Source organism: Thunnus maccoyii, chromosome 21 (assembly GCF_910596095.1).
Source record: "Thunnus maccoyii chromosome 21, fThuMac1.1, whole genome shotgun sequence".
NCBI lineage: Eukaryota > Metazoa > Chordata > Actinopteri > Scombriformes > Scombridae > Thunnus > Thunnus maccoyii.
The window spans coordinates 5078617-5103720 of NC_056553.1; the positions used below are offsets into that span (position 1 = coordinate 5078617).

Below are 25104 nucleotides of genomic sequence, written 5' to 3' on the forward strand. Positions count from 1 at the left end.
TTGTTACAGAAACTGGAGTTAGATCGCTTCATGCTCTACGCACACGGACCGGATCTGTGCCGGGAGTCTGACCTGCGACACGCCATGGCCAACTGCTTCGAGGCTCTCATCGGTGAGATTCCCACAAGACATAGAGATAGGAGGAGCGAGGGCGTTGGTGTGCAGGAGAACAAAAAAAAGAGGGAGTGAACTGAATATGTTAATGTATTCCTAATAGGGTAGATATACTGTACATACGATGAAAACAAATACTGTCTCTTTGCTCTTATAAGCACAGTACAAACAGCAGTAGGGGGTTTAATACTCTAGTGTTAGTGGAGGTATCGGTAATGCCTCTTTGCATTTATGTGTTTAATTCACCTGCTAAGTTCATTTGCTTTGAATAAAATTGAATCTTTTAATAGTCTAATTCAGGTTTGTGTGTGTGTTAAGCTGTGTAAATAGCTGCAGTGGATCTCCCATTAGATCCCGGACACATTACCCAGCTTTTATTGATCTCAGGAGATGCGGTTTGACCTCTGGCTGGACAGGCAATCCCCAGAGCACATCTCTCCTTTTACCCACACCAAACACATACACAAGCTGGCTATTCATCCCCCGCTAGCAGTTCAGCGGTAGAGTTTGTGAAGTGATTAGGACCCCTCACTGGAAAAAAACCACACACACAAAACACACACAAACAAAAATCTCGTTGTTGTTGTGTTGGGGGGGGGGGAACGGTCTCCTTCTCTCTCTCCATCCAACCCCATGGGCGCAGCGCTAAGCTAAGCTTCACTCCTGGAGAGCTGCGGAGTCGGCAGCTTTTCCTCATCTTATCACCATCTTGATTGAACCAGTTCAGCCATCTCTGCCCCCCCCCCCGCCCCCCCCCCCCCCCCCTTCTCCCACCATGATGATAGATACAGAAAGTGGGTGGCTTTAAAAGAGAGATCCTCGCCTCCCTCTTTCCACCCCCTTGCACCAAAAAAAAAACACAGCATGTGTGTGTGTGAAGAGTGGCGGGAAAGTGCTGACTGGCACCATGGCCCCCTGTCGGCCCCGGGGCCCTGTACTTGTTACGGGTTCATTATCGGCAGAGATGAAGTCATAATCTATTCTGTCCCGTGGCTGTCGCAGCCTCATCGCAGGCACACATCCGAGCAAGGCAGCGGGGGCCTCGACCGTCTTCCTCTCCTCTCTCTCTCTCCTCTTCTATCTAAAAAAAAAAAAATTTCAACTTAATAAAAGTGATGAATAAACAGGGATGTTGTTATAAAGGAACCTGTGAGGGGAAAAAAACTGCTGTCAGAGGAGAGCACCCTGTTGTCGGTGATGGATTACTAACTCGAAAATATATCAAGACGCACATGCGAAACACGCGCGCGTACGCACAGATTTGAGACATTCAAAGCGAGTGGCGTCGAGAACGGCGTCTGATGTTGCCACTCTTCTTTCACTGCGACTTTTGTCATCTTCATACTTTTTTTTTTTAAGCTCAAACACCTCCTTTAAGACCTTGTTTTCAAGCAGTCTATCCGTCTCCACCCCCCTGTCTCTGACTTATTCTTTGTCTCTTTGCGTTCCTCCATCTCTCTCTCTTTTTTTTTTTTTTTCTCTTCCCCCCCTGTGATCTAGAGTTTGGGTGTTATTAGGTGAAAGATGTGCCACAGAGATGATGAGTCATCCTGTCACTGTCATTTCCTCCCTCCCTCCCTCCCTCCTCTCCCTCCTCACCCTCCAGCCTTCCAACTCTCCCACTGAACATTTTTTTTTTCCCTCCTTACAAGACAAACTCAGATCGCTCTCACGTGTGCCGTACGATGCTTACGAGGGGGCACGGCAGACGCTGTCATTTCATCCTCTCTCTCTCGCGCGCGCTCGTGCTTTTCAACCTGACAGACGTCAAAAACCACCACTTTCCCCAAAAAGCAGCAGGCACCACATCAGCAGACGTATCGTCGCCTTGTTGTCCAAAGGTACCATCAGTTTTTTTTTTTCTTTTTAACACCTTTTTTCCCTCCTAGCGCGCACATGCATAGAATTCAAATGCGCCCTTCTTTCCATACGCTCGTGATGGAATATGAAAATGCTCATAATATTTTCCGAGGCCCCGGCAGATAGCTTTGCCAGCTTACTATGCATGTTTTTTGACCTTTGTTTTATTTGTTTCTCTGCCACAGTGACCGTTGAACCTGGTCTGTGTTGGAAATGGCAGATAATCTCCTGCTTTGCATGGGCTGAAGCTTTCCCTCCACGGGAGCCCGAGAATGTGTCTATCTCCCTAACCCTAAGGCAGGGCCGTTCTCTTGTTTGAGACAGACAGACAGAGAGAGAGAGAGAGAGAAAGAAAAGGGGGGAGAGAGAGAGAGAGAATGGAGAGAGAGAGAGAGAGAGAGCAGTAGAGGAATGGAAAGCAAAGGCATCTGCAATGCAAATGGGTGCCCTGCAACCCTGAATAATTCAAAGTGTTGAATGGAAATCTTGCTTTTCTGATCCCCTGTCATTAACTTCTGCCGGAGTGGGCCATTCTCATTTGGGCTCTTTTGGCCTGCGCACCTCCCATCCTGTACCACCCCCCTCCACCTCCTCCCTCCCCTCATCTCTCTCTCTCTCCCCCCCCTCCCTCTATACTTTTGCTCTTGCCCACTTTACCTCTCCGTCTTTTAGAAAGCACTTTCTCTCTCTCTCTCTCTCTCTCCGCTTATTCATAGAAACTCCTGCACGCCTGTTGCCCTCCCCGTTTCCCCTCTCAGGTCCTCTTCACTGATAAGCCACGCCGCTTCCTTCCTACCGAACAGTTTTGTAAAAAGAATTGAGAAGAAGAAGAAGAAGAAGAAAAGAGGCCCCCACTCTGTTTTTATGGCCCTAATTTCCTTGTACAGTTGATCTGTGGATTATACGCTGCCAGCAGCCATGGGGGATACAGATGGTGAACCTTTGTGAGGGCCCTCTCTAAGCTCTTCCTATTAAAAGAATGGAGAGAAAGGATTATCTCTCACTTGCTGAATATCAGATTCATACACAATGCAGCCGGTGTATTCATTGAGCGAGTACTGCTTCCTTTGTTAATTGCTGCGGTGGTAGCTGTGGTGGAGTTCTTGTGCGCCCTCATTTTTTTATTATTTTTTTTGTTTCTATGTCTTACCCCCCCCTTCTCCCCTGCTCCAAGCCACATTTTTTGAAAAGTAAGATGTTTGATGTCACAATGCACTCAGCCTGCCTTTTGTTTGCCGCTGTGGTGAAAAATTCTATTTTCATGTTTTCGTTTCGTTTATTTTTATTATTTTTTTTTTCCTACCTTTTAATTTGTTGCTTTCTGTGTCCGTCCGCCGCTTCAGCCCCCATTGAGCTGAGAGGGAGCGGCTTAATATATTATTTGATGGATTAGAGCCTGAGCGTTTTTGAATAATTCATTCTAGGTTATTAATGTGACTGTCAGCGGCTGGTGTTTCATATGCCCCTGACTCTGGGTTTTTATTGGTCACTGAAAGCCCACAGACATTGGAATTCTATTCCTAAACATAACACTGTACAGTCGACATGGCTGTCTGAATTAGACTTATGACAGATGTGGAGATTCATTAATGGCCTTCACTGGCCATGACTGATATTCTCTACACAGTACTGGATAAAAACTTTGTTAGAGTTTGCACACTGTGTTCTCTCTCTGACCTGTATCAAATTTGCACTTTTTAAAGTTTGGGCTCCAGTAGGCTTTGGTTCCATTTTTGGGTCCTAAAGTTGATTAAACACCCAGATTTGTTAAGCTATGTGTCTAATAGATTGCAAAGATCGACGTATAAAACATTAAAGTGATAATTTACTGAAATATCAAGCAGGTAAATGAGTTAAAATGCAAGAGATTTGACTTAGGAGCAGGTGGATCAATCACATTGTCCTATAAGTGTCAAAAGGGCATCCACTGCACACTCAGATGCAGTGTCAGTGATTCTCTATGTGCATATTCAAAGAAGGTTTATCTCTGTTGTTAGGCCCTCCTGCATTTTGCCTCCCTGGCAGAGTCGACAACTCAGCGGGTCGAACGCTCTGAAACTCTGAGACTGCAGAGATATTTGGCCGGAGCATGATGTTACTGCAGGATGAGCTGCAGAGAGAGAGATGCTAGCATATAATTGCCAGTTGAGTTGGCTGGGCGTTCAGGGCGTCAGCTGCAACTTTGCAAGCGCTGGTGAGGCGGACTGTGAAGCACAGATCTCCGTTTAATGATTGCGGCAAGTTGTAGGATTGATTGGATGGCTTTGGGGCACACTTTTTGCATGGACAGCCCTACTTGTCAAGAGCGTTCATGTTAGAATTAACTGCATATCTTGGTTTTCTTCATCCACAGGCTCTTTGATTGACACCAAAGGTGTTGCTTTGAGATTTGTAATACCTTTTTTTTTTTTAAATCCCTTGAGGCTCTCCTGGCTTCTTCCTCCTCTTTCCCTGCTTACCTCACACACCTTCTCCTTCCTCTTGGAAGAAGTTTGAAAAATCTAATCAGAAGCAAAAACTTTTAGTTTCAATGACTTTGAGGCCTCCATTTGGGGGAACTTTGCAAATCTGCTGTGTCATCAAAACATGAAGAAAATTGCCTTCCGGCCCCACCCACACCCCCCTAGCTTCAGCAGATGAATGCATTATGAGTGATAGTTGAAAGACATTCAAAAACTTGGTCTTAGGAGGGAGCTCTTATACTCCCACAGCTGGTCTCCAGAGGAAACATCTGCTGTGTAGCAGCGTTTAGAACCGAGGTCCGCATTACGGTAAAACCACAAATCCTCAGTGCTGATGCATAGTGGAAAACATCCTACGAAGAGCTGCTCCCCTCTCTAGAGCCTCCTGTGGTCAACCTCAGCGAGACGCTCTCCCCCGTCATGCCAAGATTACAGAGGCCTCGCTCACTGGTGCACATCTGCAAGGGGTTTAATGGCGTGATGCGTTCGCTGACTTTGACAAGAGTTTAGATTTAAAGATACTGATTTATAGGCCTTTTTGTGTTCAAGTTGCAAGCATTTTTTTTTTCTCTAAAAACCAAAGTGGCTGGTGCCTTCCAAAATTCACAAGCTACTTTCATTATTTTACCACTCAACTAGGTTTTTATATTAGTAAAAGGCCTCTGAACGAATGCGAGTCTGTTACTTGCCAACAGAGGCTGCCGGGTGAGACAAAGTTGTCAGGCTTAATCAAATTTTACGAACATTTGGGCAATGGCTGGTAGTAATTTCCCACTCTGTTTAGAAGTAAAGGGCATGCGAGGCAGATAGAGCGGGTTGAGCGTTTGTGTGTTTGTCTTTTGTTCTAGGTGGTTTGTTTGTATTTCTTTATGGTTTCGGTTATGTAGGCTGCATCTTGACTGTTTGTGTGTGTGTGTGTGTGTGTGTGTAAATGGTCTGTTAGCCATCTGAAAGCAGTTTCCCTCCCCCAGATGATGAATCCCTCATATGTTTTTGATGTAGTCCGTGAAAGCAGTTTTTGCGCATTTAGACCGGCGACCGCACCGCGCCCCATTTCCACCGGCTCATTTATGCACATAATAAAAACCGCTGCACGATTGTATACCCAATTTGCCAGGTGGTTATTGCTTTCTAAATTGAATGAGCTACCCTAAGTGTGATGGTTCCAAGTTGTATGCAGCTTAAAGGCACCGTGATAGTTCCACTGATTTTTTTTTTTTTTTTTTTCTGTTAGGAGAAACAGTAGAGGAGCAAAACAACAAAACACACAAAGGAGAGCTGACTCGTGTAAAGGAGCTGACTATTGCAGCGGAATGAGCTAAAGATGCTGCATATCATTCCCATAGAGAGACAAATTTGGCCTACTTGTCTTGATCGTTGCTTGCTGTGACAGCATCTCTCCGCAATTTAGGTCCAATCCTCTATCGAATTTCTTTCTTTGTCCCTTGTCTTTTGTGTGTGTGTGTTGGTGTGTGTGTGTTGGTGTATGCACTCCTTGTATAAAAAAAAGTTGTTTTTGTTCTTCTCAATTCAACTTTTTTTTTAGTGCATTCTGTGTGTCGGTGTGGACATCTGCACAGATAAACTAACGGCTGAGCGCGTAGGCGAGCGACAAAGAGGACAGTATACTTTTTGTCCGTTCTGACCATGACTGCGTTACAACATAAGTACATAAGTGTTACGTGGGCTTCTATTTGTTTGTCAGGCCTCTTCTCATATCTAAGCATCTGACACAAGCTCAGCCTTGCCGCTCTGAATTCAAGTCGTTGATGTTTACATGACCTTGGCCGGTGATGCAACTATCCCTTCCTCTCCTCCTCCTCCTCCTCCTCCTCCTCCTCCTAATACTGCGCTCTGACAAGAGGGAGGTGGATCTGCACAGGAACCCTGAGGTCATTTCACCGTCAAAAAAGCAATAAAAATGCACTCCTACTTTTAATAAAGCAATTATAACTCATTGCCGAGTTCAATTAATTTTAAGTTTTCCATTAGGAGAGAAGTCTGAAATTGCCTGAGAATTGCAGGAATTTTTTTTTTTTTTTTTAAACACAAGCAATGCACTGGTGGAACGTCATGCTTTTCATAGATATTTTAAATTTGTGTTGATGGGGGGGGGGTTGGGTAATGGTTTATCCTGCATAATTTCCAGCAACACACTTCCTGATTGAACTTTGTTGTTTTCATTTTGTCCTCATTCATCCTTCTTCTTATTTCTATTTCTCCTCAGGTGCTGTGTATTTGGAGGGAGGCCTGGAGGAGGCCCGGCAGCTCTTCGGTCGACTGCTTTTCAACGGCGAGGTAACTCACGACATTTATAATTCAGCTCTAATTCGGTGTCTGCCACATGCCTCTGTAGTTTTTTTTAAAAATTTCTTTACATGAGTGTGTGTCGCTGTCTGTCTGTCATATGCATGTACAGATCAGTCAAAGAACGGGAGCCGCGGACACACTAGATGAGATTTTCTTCCATTTTAAACTGTGGAAGACATAACTGTAATGCTTTCACCAATCTGGTCTCTTTTATTTGTTGAAACCCACACGCTGCATGTTTTAGCAAAATACCACACATTGCACAACACCCAACGCTATGCAGCTTCAGAACCTGAGATCTCACATAATCTCGCTTTATCCTCCAATACTTTTGACTATCTGCTTACACTGATCATGCGAAAAGATAGAACGATACGACGGGGAAAAAAAAGGGAAGATGAGGATGAAGCCGTAAGCTGAACATGGCTTGTATATTTTTTGCAGAATGAACTGGAGGTGTGGAACATTGCAGTTTGGCAGTCTTTAGCAGGACACCTGCTATTGTTTGAGAGTGTGTGTGTGTGTGTGTGTGTGATCAGCAGGCATGAATAATTGATGAATGAATCAGTATTTGCATTTATCTTGGCGAGGAATGTTATGAATCAATTAAATGACTTGCAGCAGGTCTAGTGTGTAGCAGCAGGCTCGGCTCTAATTGGCTGTTGAGGGTGTTTGTCTGAGATTCAGTCGGTGACTCCCACACACTACAGGACACGGGACACGCGGCGATCTATCAAACATGTTTGATCCAAACCGGTGGGTCTTTGAGAGACCGAATCAGAAGCTTCAGGACTGAATCTTTGAAGACCTCACACCACAAAACAACTGAGGAAGATTATCATTAATTAGGGATCACTTCTCCCCAAAACCTCAGAGTGGCTGAAATTTGCTTGAAGGATAAAAAAAACAAAAACATTATTATTATTATTATTATTATCTTCAGGACTAAATAATTCAATGTGCAATTATACATTTTAGCTTTTTCATTTGCATGTTTTTCACTCCGTACTCGGCCAAATTGATTGAGTCTCTTTTACTGTGTGGTCTGCCATTGTGTTCGAGTGCTGAGTACTTGCTTCTATGTGGAAAGCTGAAATGTCCTTGGTTCTGTTTTTACTGTCATCCTTTGGCAATGAAAGAAGACAGCAGTAATCGAGTTACTGGGTTTTCAGTGTGTGGAGGTCTTTATTTGTTAGGACAGATTTTTTTTTGGAGCTGCTGAACAGAAAAGAAACGCAATAAATTTCAAACATTATATCATTTTATTATGAGGAGTAGTACAGCATCTATTGGAGCAGGCCAGAGGATAGGGTACGCCAAAATCAAGATTGTGATTTCAAATCTACATTGATAATTAGCATATAGACAAAGAGAAACACAAATACGTCCGCTCATGCAAAAGAAATCCTCAGCATTGAGCACATCAGTATCCCATGGCTACAAAAGATACCTGCTGTTGCATGTTTCCTTGATAGTCCTGCTGATAAGATGTGGACTGCGGGTGTTCACTCGGGGAGACAACAGAGGAGAGGAAAAATAGGTGTGTTTATGATGGTATTTTAAGACGTGGTATCCATGTTCAGTGAGTAAAGAAGAGGCAAAAACAGGGTGTAGTGTTTGCATGCTGCATGGAAAAAAGGAACCTCAGTAGACATATAGACTTATCAGATGCAGAACTGTATAAACTATGGTTAATTTTAGATGAAGTCAGTCTGTAGTTATTATTCCTGATGATGATGATAATAATAACTGCTACACTATATTACAAGATCTAAGATTAATGGTGAATAAGGACGTTAGAACTCAGAGATACAAGCAGGACAAGACAGGAACTCTAAATCATTCAGCACTTAAGTAACTAGCAAGATCTTAAAATCATTTCTAAAATCTAATGGGGGGCTAGTAAAAGGATTGCCAAATGGGAGATATGTGATCTATATTCTATGTTCTTCTTTAGAGTGTCAGCATTAGCATCAGCATTTTGAAGCCGCTGGAGATGAGTGTGGGCTTTGCAGCTTAGGTAAGAAAACAAGGATTTTAATGGGTCGATACAATAGAAATTCAGAGAGTAAAAAACTCAATCTGAAAAGGATAAAGAACATATTTTATATATATAGCCTATATATCAGTTGAAAAATGGGATTGAAAGATGCTTTGTACATAACCTTCAAAACTTAAATTAGGGTAAAGCCATTTGTTGTTTTTTCAGGAAGTTTAAACGGAGCAACTTTCCAGAGAAAAACAAGATTATTTGATTCTGATGGGATAAAATGGTACGTACAATTGGTATTATCTGCATAAAAATAAAAGGAGAGATCATGACTATGAGTAATATCAGCACAGCGGAGCATGTAAATAAAAAATAATTGGGAACCCAAAATGGAACCTTGAGGGACTCCGCTTTTGATGTTAAAGGGAGGAAGTGGAATTACCTAGAAAAGAAGAGAAGAAGAGTTAGTCATTCAAATAGAGAATAAACAAGTTTCCTCAATTCCAACAAAGGAATAAAAGTTTTATGATATCTAGGGTTCAAATCTGTTCCATATTGGTTATTAAATGACTGACTGAATGTTGCTACATTATAAAATTAACTAGTACCCCACAAGAAGCTCATGATTTACACTCAGAGTTCATCAATACAAAAGGTAATTTCACATTTATATTTAAAGAAATAGTTGCCACAGTCACAGGAGTAACTTTTAGTGCTGCACAAAACATGTCATACTACTTAAGTTAACAAGAATATACATTTACTTATTAATCAAAAGTGACAAATGATGCAGTGATGTATTTAGGATGTATAGCAAAGTGAAGGTAACACAATTATATTGACAGTGTTAAAGCTCAGGATATCTGATGGTCCTTAAATGATACTGTTGATGGCTTTCAATCTCCACTCTGCCATTACAGTTTTACCAGCTGACATGACTAGTTGCAGCGTAGCCTTGAATACTACTGCTCAAATTACAAAAACACAAAAAGACTTCCCATTGAGCGAAGGTACAAAGACACAAAGACGTCACATCAGTGTATAAAACACACCAGCTTCACAGTTGCAGACACTTTCTCTTTCTCTTTCAAGAGGGCTTGGTAAAAAAAAAAAAAAAAAATATTGCCTCTGCTAGTGACATACATCACTCCACTCTATTCCAGTCCATTTTATTATCAAACCAAATAAGGCCCATTCCCATCTAACTTGACCGCCAATCATGAAACTTGTGGTACTGTCACAATACTCTGTACAGCCCAGTTTGTCCATTGAAAATATTTACTATGCCATGCAATTAATGATAAAAATCTCACTCATTTTGCTCAACTGCACTGTATAGTAAAACCACACTTAATGCCATACTAATAGATGCTGAGGGAACACATAGGTTGCATGTGATTGAGATTCTCCAGAGAACAAATATAAGTGATTTTCAACAAAGTTTTCAGACTTGCAGATCGCGGATTGAAATAATATGGCTTGTCACCCTCCCCCCCCCCTGCTGAGTCCTCCTGATGACTACTCTCTCATACAAAGCTGAGAGGAGACAGATGGACGCAGACCAGCAAGCCAAACACCAGCCGGGGTGGTATGATGGGTATGGGGGTGGGGGAGAGTTGTGGGGCAGGCTAGAGAGATAGACGGACGGAGGGTGAGATAAATTTCTATGGTCTGCAGGACCACTGGAACCCTTATGTATTTCTAGCTTAACACATCAGAATGGGTCTTCACACAGCACATTACCAAACTAATGAGATGCGGTGCAAAACTGAAGGACTCTAAATTTCTCTCTATTACACCCTGGAAGGCTTTGCCGCTCCTATTTGTCGGTATGGTATTCCGTTCACACACGGGTGATCAGTCCCATACCCTCCTTCGCTCTCTCTCTGTAACAACAGGATGCTGGCTGGTGTCTCCTTTTTTTTTTTTTGCTCCCTCTTGTTCTCTTCCCCTTCCTCTCCATTCTTTCCTCTCAGTAACACTCAAGAAAGTCATTACCCCCACAGATGTTTCACACCAGTCCTCTTAAGACCAGTCAAAACAAAAGCTCCACAACTCCGGAGGTAAAAATTCAGAATTGACTACCTAAGACAAAGCATGCATGTAATTTCCACCTCAAAACCTATCCATACAAACAGTTTTTTTTTCCCTCTTAGTCTCTCTCTGTTATTCCCTAATTGGTATGGCATTCATGGCTGGAGCGCAACAGTTATTTCCGTCCCCTTGTTTTTCTTTCAACATATCACCTTTGCTGGCACTGGTTCCCAAACAACGGAGCTCTCGCCGAGGATGGAATCTAGCTTCATTGCACACAGAAGCCCGGAGGAAACAATAGATGCTAATTTGCTAATGACATTACTGTGGAGGTTATTAAAGCATCAGCAGAGAAGCAGGAAGCATCTTCTTCAGGGGGAGCTGCTCAATTGCTCCCAACCTGGACTCAACAGCAGGGCAATATTGCAGGGAAAAGATGTTGATGCCACTTTGCTGTCCTGAGGGAAGTGCCTCTTTTGAAGAGCAATCACCATAATGATGATCTCACTACTTGCCCATGGGCTAATCCTTTTGCCTTTTATTAACACCACCACCACCACCACACAAGCATACACACTCAAACACCAACAAAGGTTGCTGTGACAACCGAGATGGTCACCATGGCGCTGTGATAGTTGCCTTTGGTAGTATGGCATCGCTGCCTTCTTTCTACCTCCCTCACTTCTGGGTGCAGTGCCAAAAAGGTTTTTAGAGCAGCTTGTCTCTAACTGACTCGAGCAATGATAGCACAAACAGTTTGAGTCTAACAACCTTTTCTCCCCATTTTAACATTAACTGTCATGTATTTTGCATTGAGGGTTTTTTTTTGCAACAAGTGCCAGTAAATCAGATTTGTCTTACTGTGATATTATTTTGGTCTCTTGGTATGCCAGTTCAGTGTGTGTGATGTGCTCGTTGGATGGTCAAATGGTTTCATAAACCACCTCCCCCCCTACACCTTTGTGATGTCAGAAATTCGGGGACGGGGGCCTTTCTATAACTTTCCAAAATAGACATTCATCCCAACTTCCCACAGTGATTGGTTGCAGAAGTGAGACAGTTGTCAGGGTCTTCTCTAGCTCTCTTTTTTTACATCCCCCACATAACCATTTCAGACACTTTTAATGTGAACAACTGAGTATAACACTATGAACACCCTCCTGGAGAGAGAGTTTAAAAGTATTTGCCATTATCCCTGAATTTAAACAATATTATGTCTCCCACTCTTCTATAACGGCCGGCTTTTCACTCCGCCTTCCAGCGTAGCCATTTGGAACAACAGTAATCACCTTTGACTCCCAATGCGGTCGGACAACACTTCCTACGAACCAGCTCTCTCATCAACCATAGGGCCGTCTCACCGGCTTGCGGCAAGGGTGTGATTTGAACCATTCCTTTCCGCATACACCTACATTATTCATTTGTATTTCTTTAGAAAAGAACATCCACTGTACACGAGTCATTCTGCGAAAGAGTGAGTTTCTAATTTCTGTTACATGAACCTCAAACATACGCTCCACTTCTCTTTGCACTCAGCCGGTCTTTACCCCTTCAACACCTTTAACGTCCTTCCCCCCCCATTCTCTGTTGACATCTATGCACTTTGTACACTTTGTCCTGTAACTGCGGCTACTATTCCCAATGTTTGAATGAGAAGCGTGTATGCCTTCTTCGCCGTGTCCTTTTGTTTGGTAATAGCTGGGAGAACGAATGCATGCGCGCATTCACAGGCCATTTTCCATTCACACATGCTTTTATTCTGCCCACACTCACAGAAACTGAAAAAAGGGTGCACTTTTCACCCCCCAACTATAACAGACTTCACCAAAGCGTCGACATTAGCTTTCCCCCATATTTGGAAGATCACCTTGATCATTCACTGATAGAAGCCTCCGTTTTGGACTTAGGGCCGCTTTTATGTTGGTATCGATCAGTGACGCTATCTCTTATCGATTTGTCTGCTACACTACTACGTTTGATGGATTGATTGGCAGCCTGTAGCTAGAGACCAATTTGTCAGGGAGCATTGGACCTTGTCAGAGAAGAGCACCATTATGTCCCAATCATGGATGGCCAACTTTCCCCAGGGGTGTGTGGGGGTAGTGAGTTTGTGTGTGTGTGTGTGTGTGTGTGTGTGTGTGTGGGTAGAGGTTATAGTGGCGTTGCCTAGTCACGGTTGGCTTGTGAGCCCTCAGTATATGCAAGACTGAGCCTGGGTCTTGATTCCTCTGTGGGTTAGGGCAGCGCTTACTGAAGCCCACCTTTTTTTTAAAGTGGAGATTATAGGCGGTTTCACCAAGTCGCCTCTCATTTCGCTTTTAATTTCAACTCCCATAATGGGTAGCCCGTTGACATTCAAATAAGCATGTTTGCATATGTTTTTTTTTTTTCCCCTTTTTTTTTTTCTGTTTGTAGCACAAGAGCTCTATCCTCCAAATGGCTGTGATTCAGCTGCTGCACATGATGATTTGTTCCCCTAGTAATTATACCTTCCTCATGCTGGGAGAGAGAGAGAGAGAGAGAGAGAAGGGTGAAAAAAAAAAAACCTGTTGTTATTCTTAAATCCCCACTCGATGCTGGCTTAATCATTGTCTGCCTTGTCTTTGGAATGGCTGTAATTGAAACATTAGCTGTTCGGGTCTATATACAGCATGTGGGCGGATCGTGTGCGCCTTGTGGACGGATTTTAATCATAAGCCTTGATCACAAGCCCCACGAAACTTGTGTGTACTTCACTTCGTCTCTTTGTTGTTTTTTTTTGCTTGTTCGCTGTCCTTTCTTTCTCATTGTCCGTATGCCTGTGCCCTAAGCTTTAAACGCATCAGTCCTTTCATGTGTATCGTGGCAATTTGTGTGGCTGCAAAATCACTACGTCGAAAGCAAAGCGATCCATTAGCCGGCGCTATTGACTTTTCTTTAAGCGATGCCATCCTCGACAGCACAGGACCCATGCTGTATTCACATGCAGGCTCCCTGTTGTCTCGATACCTGTTATGTACTTAGTGCTTCTCGACTCCGGTTCCAGCCTAAGAGACAAGTAACCAAAAGGAAGCATTTCCTCAAATGTATTGACCTCCTTCATGCATTTTTCATTGGCTGCTCAAGGCGATGGGTTGCCAGCTGGGTGAGTTGAGAAGATGAGGCGCCCATTTGATGCCGTTGACCACACACAACCCCACGCCATGGGCTGTTACCACGTTTTAAAGGTTTATATTCCTTGAACCCTTTAAACACCTGAGCGATACTGTACTTTAGAGACCCCTCAGCACATCTCTATCACAGCTAGACCCACCCAACTTAGACCCCAGGCCCAAAAACTGCCTCTCGCTGGCATTGTTCTTGGCAACAACTTCTCTCTCTCTCTCTCTCTCTCTGTGTGTCTGTCAATTTTCCAGTCTCTGTCTCTCTACCGTTCGATCTCGTGTGGTTACCCTCAGTGCAGGATTGAGGAAAACATGTTGATCTTGCACATATTTCTCTCCACAGGCGAAAGTGCAAAAGCAGTCCAGAACTGTCAATATGTGTCTTTAGAGACAACACACCTCTCAAAGCCAAACCGCACCGACCATCCACCTGCAACACCTCACGCTCAAATCCACATCTCCAACCCCCCCCCCTACCTTACTCCCTAGTGGGTGGTCAATATACAGACCCGTGGGTCTGAAAATGAGACGCTGACTCATTCGCTGTTATTTCACCGCCACCCACTGGGGCTGCTGATGGCACCTGAAAACACTCGGACTAAGGAATTCAGTGCGTCCACGACATTGAGCCGTCTTGTCTCACACCGCTACAGTTTTTCCACAGTTTTTTACGTCCACTGCGGAGTCTTAGTGGAGCATTTAGCAGCTAAAGAGCCGGATATTTCCTGCAGGAGTTGGTGGACAGCAAAACAGAGCTAAAAGTGAATATTAAACATATATTCCACCGGGTGTCCTGAAACAAAGACTCCATATGAATAATGAGCATCTGTTGAAGGTTTAGCAATTATTTCCAATGTATAACATGTCTATAATAATGTTTAGAGCTTATTCTGCTGTCTCCAAGTGGCCCTAACAAAAGCAATTAATGCAAGCTTTCATGAATGCAGTTAATCAGGACAAACATAATTAACAAGAGCCATCACTGTCAACCACGCTGGACAGTATTTTATCCAAACAAATCAGTTCATAATGAAGCCGTTCTTCAGAAAACCTTACCTGTAACACACATCAAAACAGTCCTTTTAACTCGTGGGCTCTGGCTCTCATAATTAAGCTTTTATTGGTTTTTTTCACATGTACTGGATTCCAGTGAGGCTAGTGTGTCTCCGGAATAGACGAAATGATCAACACCACCGTTGTATCCAACGTATCACTCAGATATCATGAAATTCAACAACTTCCGCAGCTTTAAAAGCAGTTTATTTATTATTTTAATGATGTAATTCGTCATTACCATGTTTATTTTGTACAGTTACACAGATGATCCTCACACCTACGGGGGGAATACCGAAATCTCTTTCCTCTGACGGCTCATCTTTCTTCCCTTTCCCTTTTTTATTTTTCTCTCTCTCTCTTTGCAGGACCTACGGGAGGTCTGGCTCAACTACCCATCACACCCCCTGCAGGTTGGTTGAGATATGTTTTTATTATTGATGTTTATTTTGGCTAGATGCCTCTCATTAAAACTCACCTCACCCCCAAGACACAAAAGCGATCTCCCAACTTTGAAGTTTCCAGCCTGAATGTATGTTTTTTCTGTGTGTGTGTGTGTGTGTGTGTTGCTAACAGAGGTGGGCAAGCTGTTACTTATGTTGCCTGAGGGTGACTGAGTCTTTTATAGCTGTCACAAGGCCCCAGTAGCCTTCCACCAGTCTCCATTGTTCTCTTCCTGTGGTTTGCTGCTCTCCATTTCGGTCGAGACCCTAATCCTCTCTTTCATTTACTCCGTCTCTCTTCCTCTTCGCCATCGCTCCCTTTTTCTCGCGCTCTTTCCGCCCGCCGCTCCATTCTTCCTCTGCTCTATCATCATGCTCTCTCCGTCTCTTCAGTCTCTCCCTCTCTCTCTCTCTCTCTCTCTGTGTTCTCTGCCGTTCTTTGCTTTGCATGATCTGCCCAGAAACATTGAACATGTCAACAGTGTTTGTTTGAAATTAGGATATGGAAGAAGAGATCAAAGATGCCATAACAGGATTACAGTCCCGAATCATATGGGGCCTCCAGGGACCGTCAGGCATCCTTCTCTCTGATGTGTTTGTGAGGAGAAAGTGTTTCTTTGTGTGTATGCCGAGACTCGTCTTTAAGCACTTTATTCTCTTCATCTCCCTGCATGTGCACAAGTGTCGCTGCGTTTTTCATATGTACATTTTTGCATATCCATGTTTGGCCCAAAATAACACTGTGTTCTTGTTTATGTACATCTCTGTGTATATATATTTGTTTTTTTTCTCCCCTGACTTTGCCCCCTCACTCAGTTTTTTTTTCATCCCAAAATGCTGAAGATCTACTGGAGCGGCTGTTTTTGTTGAGCTTGTCAGTGCTCAGAATAAACTCACTGTATCCAGCAGTCTGTTTTTCCTGGTGAGTTGCACAGCAGAGGCCCCAGCGGTGGGCACCGTGGTCAGGGTGGTGCCCCGGGGTCAGCCCTACAACCGCTCTGTGGTGCGAGGGGAACCTCCACAGTGTGCTGCATGAGTAGTCATTAGCTGCTTCAGAGAAGCGGCCTCATTACCACACACTGCGCGCGGCTGAGGTTTACTCTGGGTGGTCCCTTGCCAGTGGGGTAACGCCTGTTAAATTGTGCCAACCTCTTGGTTGCTTGATAGCATCCTGACCTTTTGGCTTTTGAGATGATATAATCTAAGCATTTTCACACAAAGAAAAAACATCTTTCCCATCATTATTTATTTAAATAATGATTTATTCTATAATTGATGAAGGCCCCTTGGAGTTTAGGCTAGAACATTACGCCCCAAATTGTTGCTGAGAGGTAACAAGGTGTCACCCCCCCCCCCCCCCCCCCCCCCTCCCCTCCTCCTCGTGCCCACCAAGACGAGAATGACAAAACGGAGGTGAAAGAGGAGCTGCCTTAATGAGGTTTGAGCGGATGGCAATGGCAGCTCGCCATGGCGTGGGTAATTATGCGTACACCCGTCTTTGGCATACACGCATACATTAGCCTTGCCACCGACGTGCCCCGCAGAGCGCGGTGGAACGCTTCGTGGTTGACAGGCACATCTTTATGTCTTTCGTGTTCGCTCGATTCGCACCAGCGCATCATCACCCCCGGCTCTCCAGAATAATTTACCAGAACGTCATTTACGTCGAGTCTGGATTTCAAAATTTCTCCTTTGGTTTATTAGGGAGATACATGAGTGTCAGGGTTTTTGGGTCTCAGAAGACCTCGACTCTGATTCTGCTTTCTGTCTGGACTGAGCTGAAAGTGATGCTTTGAAGCCATTTCAGAAGTGGGTTTTTTTTTTTTTTGATAACTGCTGTTGATTCCCCCCCCTCACCCCCCCCTCCATCCTCCTCTCTTCACTTCGTTTGAAGCCTTGCTGCTGGCCATTCCCCCTGAAGGACAGCTAGCGTCTATGAGTGCTGAACTCGTCAGATGTCGTTAGTTGTGATGCATGACATTTAAACGCCTTTCGTTAATTAACAGAGGAAGGGGGGGGGGGGGGGAGGCAGAAATGAAATGTTTCTTAGGACATATTGGAAGATGGAACCATGACATTACCGGCAGCACTCCAATTAAAATACTGAATTTAAAAATACATCTCTGCTCCACACAGTTGCTTGACATGGGAGACACTGAGAAAGCTGTTTACTTGTCATTTCTTCATGAAAACACAGACAAGGAAGATGCTGGAAAATGAAGAAAACGTCCGTCTTCCCCTTGAGTCTTAAATTGTTGTTCTTTATTCTTATTTTGGGGGTACTTTTATAGTGTATAGCTAAATGGAGCAAGCTAACAAGGTCAGCTGAATGCGCCTTATTTCCCTTTTGAATGTCCAAATGAAATTATGTTGCTCAATGTATCTTTTTCTTCGGAAAAGATGTCTTGGTCAAGCTTACAGTTGTACCACGCAGAGACCAATTAGAGGTTTCCAGCAGCCTAATTAATGCACCCATAAGGATATCTCTTGATTCAACAAACATGCACGCACATATTTTCTTAGCATATCATTTCTTTTTCTAATGAGCAAAGGCATGAGCAAATATTGTAGTTAAATCAAGCAGAATGTTTTCGCTGAACCCGTCTACCTCTGAACTCACCAAGCCTTAAAGCTAATGTTTAAAAGCATAATCTACACCGATTTTCACAACTTTGAAAACATTCTTTTTAAAAACTCATCAAAGTCACAAGGCCAAGAGTCTCTTGATATAGCCTGCTTTAAGAACAAGTAAGGAAACTTACAGTACGGCTGAGTCACCAGAGATATTAATTGACCGTTTGAATCACCAGATTTAGACAGAGAGAGGAAAAAAATGAGCTGTTTGACTTAAAACTTAATGACTAAGATATTCCATCTGCTGCAGAGTTTGTTTTGAGGGGGGGATAAAAACACACACACCCTAAACAGGCCCTCAAGCAGAACATAGTGTAGAGGTTCATTTCATTTATCTGACACGCTTATGTGGAATGACTTCATTGAGCAAGTAGCATTTTTTTATTTTTTTTTTTATGTTTATGTTTCAAGGATCCTTGAAGTGGTCATGCTGGTTGTTCCTGGACACATATTTGCTGTTTTTAAATCCCAAACCTCCTTTTTCAATTTCTTCTCCCTTTGGTTTGGCTTATTCTTGCAAAAATGTTCACACAGTAATAAATGTACATACACAAACCTAAAGAAAAAATATCACAGATTCAGTAGAAATGAGATGTGTAAACTGAAAGAAAAAAGAAAATAATCTATAAAATGAAATAAAATAAAACAATTATAAATAGCACAAGACACAAAGTAGATGTTATACATAAAACTGAATCATGGCACAGGAATAAAATAATAAAAGTTAACAAATGTCTTTCTTAAATTAAAGCAACAAAGACTATGTTGCCTACATTACTGCCTTAAATGAGAGTTGTGTCATGCAGTAATGTACACTATTGTGAAAAGTGCATATTAGGGATGTGCAGAGATCCCACTATTTGTATTTGTATCTGCATTTGTTGAGGCAGCAAAATTATTTGTATTTGTATTCAAATAAAAGTGGAAAGAGGCTTAAAAATCCTGTTTTTGCTTTCATTAGACTTTTAATTTTGGAAAATTAAAGTGTTACAATAAGTGTTTATGAATAAACTACCTTACGAAGGAGGTCCCCAAACTAACTAACAAATATTTTTAAATATATTTGCACGAAACAAATATTTGTTAAAAAACAAAAAAAACAAAACACTATTTGTGCTTCGCCGAATAATGTATTTGTATTCGGCACACCCCTAGTGCATATGCTATGATTAGCGACCTTTTATTCACTCCTACTCTTTCCATTTACTTTTACTAAAAAAAAAAAGTTTCACCCTCTGCTTTTATTAACTTGAATCACTTCCAACTATCTGACATCTTCTGGTAGGCTTCTGATAATCTTGACCTCCCACACATTAAAAGGATTCACACCACATGCGGACACACAATGTGATCGTATTAACATCTCATGCCCAAACCATGGGCATGAATGAATATGTTGCTATGACAGCCTCCTCTGCTCTGTGAAGGCTTTCTACAAGATTTTTGGAACCTGGCTGCAGGGATTTGTAGCCACTAAGAGCATTAGTGAAGTCGGCCGCTGATGTTGGGTGATGAGGTCGGGCTCTCATTCCAGTTCATTCCAAAAATGGGAAAACCTTTGTCATGCTGAAACAGGAAAGGGTCTTCCCCAACCTGTTGCTACAAAGTTGACCGCACACTATTGTCTTAAATATAATAGTATGCTGTTCAGGGCTGTCATGTGTCTTCTTCCTTCATTACAGCCTCCTAATGTTTATGAGAAATGTTATTCATGCCTTCGCACAGTTACAGTACAAATCCAGCACACCTGCAGAGCAGCTGCCCTACACTAACCTCCTGTAACAGCCTACATGAGTCTCATGTTTTTACCTGTAAGACTTGCGTTTTAATGTTGTTCTTCATCTGTGATGTGAAAACATCAGATTTCCACTCAGAGAAATATAAAGAGTCTGTCCTGCCCGGCTGCTGACAGCTCCGTCAGCCGAAGAGTCAATCTAACTGGACAGTAGAGCAGGTTGTACCAGCATCTGGTTCAGAAGAAGTTTAGCCAACTTTGTTAATATTCAACACCGGGTTGCTCCGTGTTGGCCCGCTCTGCGCCATGCTGTCCTGCGGTAAAAGCTTACAGCCTGTCATGCTGTCACCCTGTGTTACTCTAGAGAGATGAGAACTCCAGCAACACTTGTAGTATGAGGAACAACTTGATTAGTTGACTGACGGGTAATAGGCACATTTTTGGATTAACAAAAACCCAAGTACCACCCCCTAGTTGCACCTTTCTAGCTAATGGACCAAATATGGTGTCACCCATGCCCCTTGCCTCTGTTGATCTTGGACAACGATTGGCCTGAAGCCAAATGACCATATATCCAACCCATCTTTGTAGATGCCCCATTGGCTGATGTGTGTCTGGATGGATATGATTGAGCCTTTTTTTTTTTTACCTTTTTTCATCCCAATCTTACTTTATTAAAATGCTGTTTGTAATGTGTTTTATGATGACCCTGATGAAGGCCACAAGCCGCAATGCGTCGGTCAGCTAATAAAGTTGTTCTTCATACTACAAGTGTTGCTGGAGTTCTCATCTCTCTAGACTTCTTTCCCTTCTCCGTGCACCTTGGAAGTAGGTGAAGTTGTGCCAGAGACCCTTAATCTGCATACTTTTTAGCAACGTCACTGTGTACAGTGATTCCACATAGGGGCTTCTTGACTGATGCATTGAATGATCAACGTTTAGGAGGAAGCCCTAATGCTGTAAGGTTTACCATAATTGGAATGAAGGGGCCTTGTCCAAACAATGAAAAACAGCTGCAGAGTACACAAACCCATGTGGACTGAGGTCATGTAGTGTATTAGATACATTCGCTCTACTCTTTCCATTTCCCTTTATCAAAGTTTTACACTAGTTCATAAAAACAACTTGATTCAGAGAATCTTACACTCCCTGGTTACCCCACCGCCCCAAACACTTTAAGAATTCATATAAAATAAAGAACAATATCTCTGACTTTTGACTGAATGATTCCTTGGCCAGGTCCAGGAGCCTCAAACAGACAGGCAGCTGATTGAGACGTCTCCAGTCCTGCAGAAACTGACCAACTTTGAGGATTCTATCGGCGTTCTCTTCACACATGTGCGTCTGCTGGCCAGAGCCTTCACCTTGAGGACCGTGGGCTTCAACCACCTCACCCTGTAAGTACATTTGGTGTTTGTTTGTGGATAATAGAGTTACAGCCAATTAAAATGCAAAGTGAGGCACTAGCTGGCCAGATGTAATTTGCAAGGATGCTGCAGAACTAGCCAGACTTTGTCTGTTTTTTCCCTTCAGAGGTGATGAGGCATGATGCATTATAATTTATAATATGATCTGAGATAGTGGGAGTTTTATCCTGCGTCGAGCATTTTAAATTGTTGTATCTCTTGTAAATGCAGCAGCCTCCTCCTCCCACATCATCATATGTTTACCCCCTGCATCTTCAGTCACTAACACTGACTCTATAGCAAGTGATGTCTTGAATGTCATGTTCAAAGTACCTTAGTGAAAGATTCACTTGTTTTTGGCTTGGTGCCTAATCCAAGGGTTTCACAGCTGATAGAGAGAGAGAGAGAGAGACAGAGAGAGGAGGGGGGGTTGGGACTCTGAAGTCCCCATATCTGTAGTCTGCCTGTACCTGTGAGGCCATAACCCCACTGCCCCATGGGAAATGGTGTTTTGATTCACTGGGCTGTCCAGGGCAGAAGGTTTGAAATTCCTCTTTATCATTCATTGCAGCCACATACCTCATTTGACAGATTTCTCCCTCTCATTGTCATGCTTCTCTCCTCTCTGTGAATCTCTCTTAAATCTGTTTTTTTTATCCAGATTTAATTTAGACTGCATATACTATACTGTACAATAATGAAGTCTCTTCTGTTTTGAAAGATATGCATTTTATTTTTGACCTGTTTTTTTCGCTGTTAATTGCACAGTGACGTCATAGTGATTTAGCACCGACATCGGAAATGTTTTTTTTTTTCTCCTCTCGGCCTCTGTTATGACATTTGTTCAATAGCCAGTCAAGTTCCAAACTTCTCTGGAGATGACTTCAAATTGATCGGAGAGCGCCTCGGTCTGTTTTGTAACAAACATGACATTGTTGTGTAGCTACAGTGTAACCTTGCTCCTTCGTTGATAGAATGCAAGTTTGAAAAGATTGCAACTTTCATGAGGAAAATGTTTTCACTAATGAGACTGTTCACTCCAATTTATGTTTTTTTTTTTTTTGTGATTTTGTGTATGAGAGGATTATTTGCAACGAAAGCTTAGCTCACTTCAGAGCTTTACAACAAAACACAATAGTGAATTTGACAACTAAAGCAAATTAGCGTTGGCAGCTCACCTCTGATATCTTATTGGCAGGCTGCACTCTGTAATTGCTTGCTTAGGTTTGCCACAAGGACATTGCTCTGTGTGTGTTTGTGTTTGTGTGTGTATCCTGCCCACATTCACACATACTGTACACTGTTGTGTATGGTCTAATCCATCACTGAAATGTCAAACCTCTCCTCACTCATGGTTAGTGAAGTCGATTAGAGGTCCAGAGGTTTGTCTCCCGCTGATCTTTTCTTTCAGGACTTTCCAACTCAAGCTTGATACCAACTTGGAGGCATCACATCCATGCTAGGTGATTTAATCAAATGTGTTTTTTTTAGTTCACCAAATAGTATTGTTAATTTTCCTTGAGCAAAACGGAAAAAAAATCTTATATTTTTCTGGGTGATTTATGTTCATTAGCTCATTAGTGGCCGAAGGCAGGTTGACCTAAATACAGCCGACTGACTTGAAAGCTGGAACAGAGCAACAACTGCCCATAAGGACCAAAGGTTATACCGAAGTAGGTCACGCTGTCGTGATGGAGAGAAGAACGAGGTCAGATAACGGAGAGGAAGGTCAGACAATAAGGTAGGCAGCAGATGAGGAGACAGGACCTGAGTTGGCCTTCGGCCTATCACTTTATGCAGAAGTAGAGGACAAACCGACCTAGAAGAAGACAGCGAAGATGGGAGTTGACCCTGTCGAGAGGCGGCGGAGACCGGAGGCTACCATCAGACAGCAGAAATGGAGAGTGTTGGCCCCCCAGGCGCTGCTGGGCTTCCTATCTCCTCTCACAGCGGAAGAGCAGGGTGTTGCAAGAATTTCACTGTTAGTGAAAAAGGATCCATCTCTCCTCAAGTTCAGTATTTGTTAAATCAAAGTACATTCCACTGTGCAGCTTTCAGAGCGGTTATTTGAAATATTTATACAAGCAATTATACTTTACTAAATAGATCGAGGTTGCACAAAATAGAAACAAGCATATTCCTCAGCAAGGCCGACACTTCTGGCTCCTTAGATTTTAAAAAGCATAATTTTTAAAAACGAATACATGACAAGTAAAATAACTTCAGCAAATTATCTACATCATAGTCATTAGTGTCAGTCAGAAAATAGTGTTTAATTGCATGAATAAACAAGTGACAGCATGCTGAGGTGATTCCAGTATTTTCTTACACTTTCATTTATGTAAGTAATTTTCTATATATATAAAAAAAAAAAGCTTCATCGGGTATTACTGTATTTAAACAAGTCAAATCAAATGTTGTAATTCAAGTTTTTATATCATTCTTACAGTAAATCTGAAGCCAAGGTGATTCTTCTAATATGAAAACTCACTTTATTTATTATCCATTTAGGACTGCCATTTGGCTAGAAGAGACCCTGAGGTTACATTATGTATTTCTTTTCTATTACAATTTCTTTTCTATTGCTTTTACCCAGAAAGTCTCTGCATGTGTGATACCAAAGTCACTCCCCCACTCGCTCCTCCTCCTCCCACAAAGTAGCTGCAGATTACACATTTGAATCTTGCGCATATGAAACAAGAACATAATTTCCCTATGAACGGAGAAGGGGGAAAAAAAAAAAAGAAAAGGCCTTAAAAAATGCAGTGCTCCCCTCGTTTGGAGCGGGCAGCCCGTCGCAGCCTCTTCAGAGGGGCTGTTAAAGGTATTTTAGATCAAAGTCAAAGGCGAATAAAGACCTCGGCTCAACACTTTACTTCAATTTCCCCCCACCTTACTCGAGCATTGTGCCTCTGCTGTTGAAGTGAATAAGGGATGGCTCTTTGTGCCGCTTCACACGGCAGCGCATTCCTCTTTGACCCCCCCCCCTCCCCATCTCTCCTTTTTTTTCCCCCTTCTATCTCCTCTCTTTCTTCCTTTCGTCTCTCACTGTCACTCCGCTGTTCCCTTTCTCACTCTGCCTCCTATTGGACATGAAATTAGCTCACGCTATACTCTCTCAGTCCGTTTCTAACCCAGTATATTCTCCCCGGCGTACCCGTTTCCCAGCTCACTATATGTGGTCGATATTTGAGAAAAATCCACAACGATCCTGTTCGCATGTGCAAGGAGACTCCTGATGGCCTCCGTTTCCCGCCTTTTTTCCCCTCTCATCCCAACCTTTTCATTAAGAAGCTCTTAAAAACCTTAAAGACATTAAAAAAGTAGCTTTTCAACTTCTTATTTATCATGTATCCCTGCATGAAGTGTCCTGTTATCTTTGGATTCATGTCATTTACGTAAAAAAAGAAACATTTTTGAGCTTTAAAAATCAAAATCCCTGTACAGCACTTTTGATCAGTGACCAGTGAATCTCTCCAATCATATAAACCGACCTTGACTAATCAATAGACAAGAAATTAAACAATATTTTCATCATCATCCATTGTGAAAGTCCTTTAAGAAGCAAAATTGTCAAACATTCTGTCTTTCCAGCTTCTCTATTGGCTAAACAAAACAGGCAAACTGGGAATGTGAGTATGGACTGGGCATTTCATTGACTACAGATGAATCAATAATGAAATCAGTTACAGATCTATTTCACAGGTCAGAGGTTTGTGTTTGGATGTAAGTTGGGAAAAACCTTTTTGTTGACACTTCCAATAGAGCCGTGGCTGGAATTGATTGATTTTTTTTCTCATTTTTCATTTCATCCTCCCGCCTCCTGATATAACAATGTGGGCGACGGAGGTGATGATGATGATGATGGAGGCGACCGGCCTTCTACAACTGAATAATGGAGGGGGGGGGGGAGTACCCAT

General features: G+C 42.6%; 1 protein-coding gene across 1 annotated transcript in view; it reads left to right on the forward strand.

Moving 5' to 3' along the window:
• Positions 1 to 25104, forward strand: part of drosha (drosha ribonuclease III) — a 91645-nt gene that overhangs the window by 43838 nt on the left and 22703 nt on the right. The window contains exons 22-25 of the mRNA XM_042399097.1: positions 10 to 112; positions 6664 to 6734; positions 15335 to 15379; positions 21018 to 21175. Of these exons, the coding sequence (XP_042255031.1) occupies positions 10 to 112; positions 6664 to 6734; positions 15335 to 15379; positions 21018 to 21175 (377 nt within the window). The remainder of the gene's footprint in view (positions 1 to 9; positions 113 to 6663; positions 6735 to 15334; positions 15380 to 21017; positions 21176 to 25104) is intronic.